The 3,088-nt window shown below is 30.5% G+C and overlaps 1 protein-coding gene across 1 annotated transcript in view; it reads right to left on the bottom strand.

Annotated features, from left to right (window-relative positions):
• The window catches only part of LOC107471418 (transcription factor MYBC1), a gene marked incomplete at its 3' end in the record, with an annotated part of 962 nt that extends 303 nt beyond the window's left edge, over nucleotides 1-659 (bottom strand). The window contains 2 exon segments of the mRNA XM_052255728.1: nucleotides 1-69; nucleotides 72-659. The exon segment at nucleotides 1-69 is cut by the window's left edge and continues 303 nt beyond it. Coding sequence (XP_052111688.1) covers nucleotides 1-69; nucleotides 72-221 — 219 coding nt within the window.
• Between the last annotated feature and the right edge of the window lie 2,429 nt (nucleotides 660-3,088).

Consider the following 3,088-nt stretch of genomic DNA (forward strand, 5'->3'; position numbering starts at 1 on the left):
GAAGGTGGTTGCGGTTGCTGTGGTTGTTGGTGGTGGTGGAGGTGGTGGTTCGGGGTGGTTGGGGTGGCGGTGGCGGCGGCGGTTGGGGTGTGAGGACTGGGGATGTCGAAGGCGATGGCAAGATCGGGTGTGATTAGGGTTTGCGATAAGGGCATGAGTTCCTCCGGCGGAGGTAGTTCGTCTTCCCATCTGGCAAACCAGTTTGAATCTTCTTCCCTCATTTTCTTTTTCTTCGTTTGGTTTTTGAGTGTGTTTCCGTTATGGGGTTCACTGATTTTGAGGAAAGGCGAGATTTTTGGATGCGGATTATGAGTTTAGCTCATGGGTCTTTGTTGTTTAAGATTAGATTAAGGGAATTAGAAAGAACAAAAAAAAAAAGGGAATTTTATTTTTGTTTTTGTGTAATGAAGAAGAAAAAGGGAGTTGTGGTGGTGGTGAAGGTGGATACAGGGATTTGATTCTTTTTCTCTCTCTACAATTTGACACAGAAAGAGAGAGAAAGAATGGGGGAGATGGGAGACAGAAGTGGAGGGATGGTAGTGGTGGTGTGAGTGACGTTCTTGTTAGAGAGAGAGAGAGAGAGAGAGAGAGAGGGGTTTTCGAGGTGGATCTTGTTTTTTTTTTTCACATTCTTCTTTATCAGCTTTTTATTTGTGTTTTATAGGTACTGTTGTTGCTGTGATGCTTTTCTCTAAGAATGAATTTTATGATGGTAGTTTTTTAATTTTTAATTTTTAATTTTTTGTTTCCGGGATTTGGGGGGTCTTCATCAACTTGAGAGTGAGTGTTGCGAGATCTTCTATTTTTTTGTTTTTCAGCAAGTTGTGGTGGCGCGTTTATCATACGCTCCTCCGTGCACTGCCGTGAGGTAGTGATCACATCGACTTTGACGGAGAATAGATTTTTTGTTGTATATTGCTTATTACAGATTCTCCATTGAATGTTTTAAGTGTGTAAAAGGTCAAGTAACCCATCTCAATCTTTAGAATGATTTATGGAAGAAATCTCATGCCTTAAATTCAGTGGTAAAAAGTTAATGAGATATCATTTATTATATCATTTAATTTTAAAAAGAAAATGTTGATTTTCTAATATATTTAATATTTCACTGTAATAATAGTCTTAGATTAATGTTGAAAAAAATATTTTATAATAATTGAAAAAAATTGATAATAAGAAGTTCAAAGCCATTAATTAAACGAAATAAATATATGATGCCTAATTATATGTCGTGGTCAATTTATATGCTAGTCTATGAAAAGAAATGTTATAAATGCTATATTAATTTAAAAAAAATATAAATGTAAAAAATAGGATAAATTGTCAAACAAAGAAATTAAGGAAGTGTAAAAAAAAAGGAAAGAAAAATTATTATCTGTTTGTTAGATGAGATATTTAAATATTTGACTATTTAAATGTAATTTGATAATTTATCACCAATTTTTTTAATTAAGAAATCAGGAACTTATTTTAGTTATGAAAGATATTTTTTACCAATTATTTTAAATTAATTAAACAAGTTATAACAAATAGTAGATTAGTCATTCATATTTCCCAATGTAAAAATTAATTTAATTTAGTTTAAACATTTTTAATCATAAAGTTTTCAAATTACATTTTGTTATTCAATTTAACTTGTCAAATATTGAATTGAATTATGAAATATAATCTTAAAGAATTAAAGTAAGCATTTTGGAAAACTAAAAATGAAATGAAATCATATTCAAAGACAAAATTTAACATTTTTAATTATTTGTTTAAAAGAAGAGGCATAATAAGGAAATGAGTGTGTGAGAGTGATTGGGCCGGCATGTACTGTAGCGCGTGAATTACAAAGCCACATGAACGAGGTTGTGCAAAGTTTATTGTTTTGAGTACAATAAGGATGAAATTGTACGGGCCTGGGATAGAGTTGAGATCAGATCAGATCAGGAATGAATGAGGAGAGAGAGAGAGAGAGAGATGCAAAGATTCTTCACTTTGTGGGATTTCTTGTTTTGGTGTCTATATAGGGAATAATTTGAGCTGTTCATTGCCTCTGTTTGAGGTTGAGGATATCAACAGTTCCAAAGACAAATTTTGGATTTCACTCAATAATGTGAATTAGGTTATGTATCATGTATGTTTCTAATTCTATGCACCAATAAACCTGATAATTAATTATTATTAGTAGTAGTAGGATTAAGAATCACATGCAAGAGGGGTCTAAGTTGAAAAAATTGCACAAAAAGGACCAATTGGCAATTAGGGTAACTAATATTTAATGACAAAAGTTTACTACCAAAGCAAAGAGGAAATAAATATGGATAAGTGAAACTGAAATTTTCCAGTTTTTTATTTTTAATATTAGGATGGATGGTGGGTAATATTCAGAAATGAGGTTCCGAGTGTGTTATGCACAGATATGGATTTGATAATTGGCATATTCAGAAATTGTTAATATTAATTTTAAACAAATTGTGAATAACGTGTTCTATTAGGAGTGAGAGTGTATAAAAAGAATCCGGAAGCGTTGGATAGGTGAGAACGGCTAGGATCAATAAATAAAATGAAGGTACAGATTTCATGGGGCACTAACAATTTCATATTCTCATAGATTCAGACTTTATTTTTGTCCTACTTGAAATCGTAAGTCCTATTTTCTATATTTTTTGTCCTATTCAAAAATTGTTAGTATTATTTTCATAACATTTTGTCCATTCTAAAATCATTAATAACAATTTTTTTATTGTATTTTTTCAATCTCCATATCAATATATTACACTAAATTAACATAATATTCCCGCATTACACTTCTGCTTTGATAATATCTAAAAAAATTAGCCGAAATTTTCTTCTTCTTTAGATTGATTATTATATATGATTGATTTAATTTGAATACAATAGCATTCATAAAATTTTTCGTTCTATTTATGTATTGTCACATCATAGATCTAATTTTTATTTGTTAGAATATATACTAACTGTCTAATGACATTTAGATTATATTTATATATAAATATATAATACTCAGATACTTGATTTAGTTCATGTTGATAATGTGATAGGACAAAATATATATTCATTTATGAACGTATTAAAAGAACTT

Source organism: Arachis duranensis, chromosome 10 (assembly GCF_000817695.3).
Source record: "Arachis duranensis cultivar V14167 chromosome 10, aradu.V14167.gnm2.J7QH, whole genome shotgun sequence".
Lineage (NCBI taxonomy): Eukaryota > Viridiplantae > Streptophyta > Magnoliopsida > Fabales > Fabaceae > Arachis > Arachis duranensis.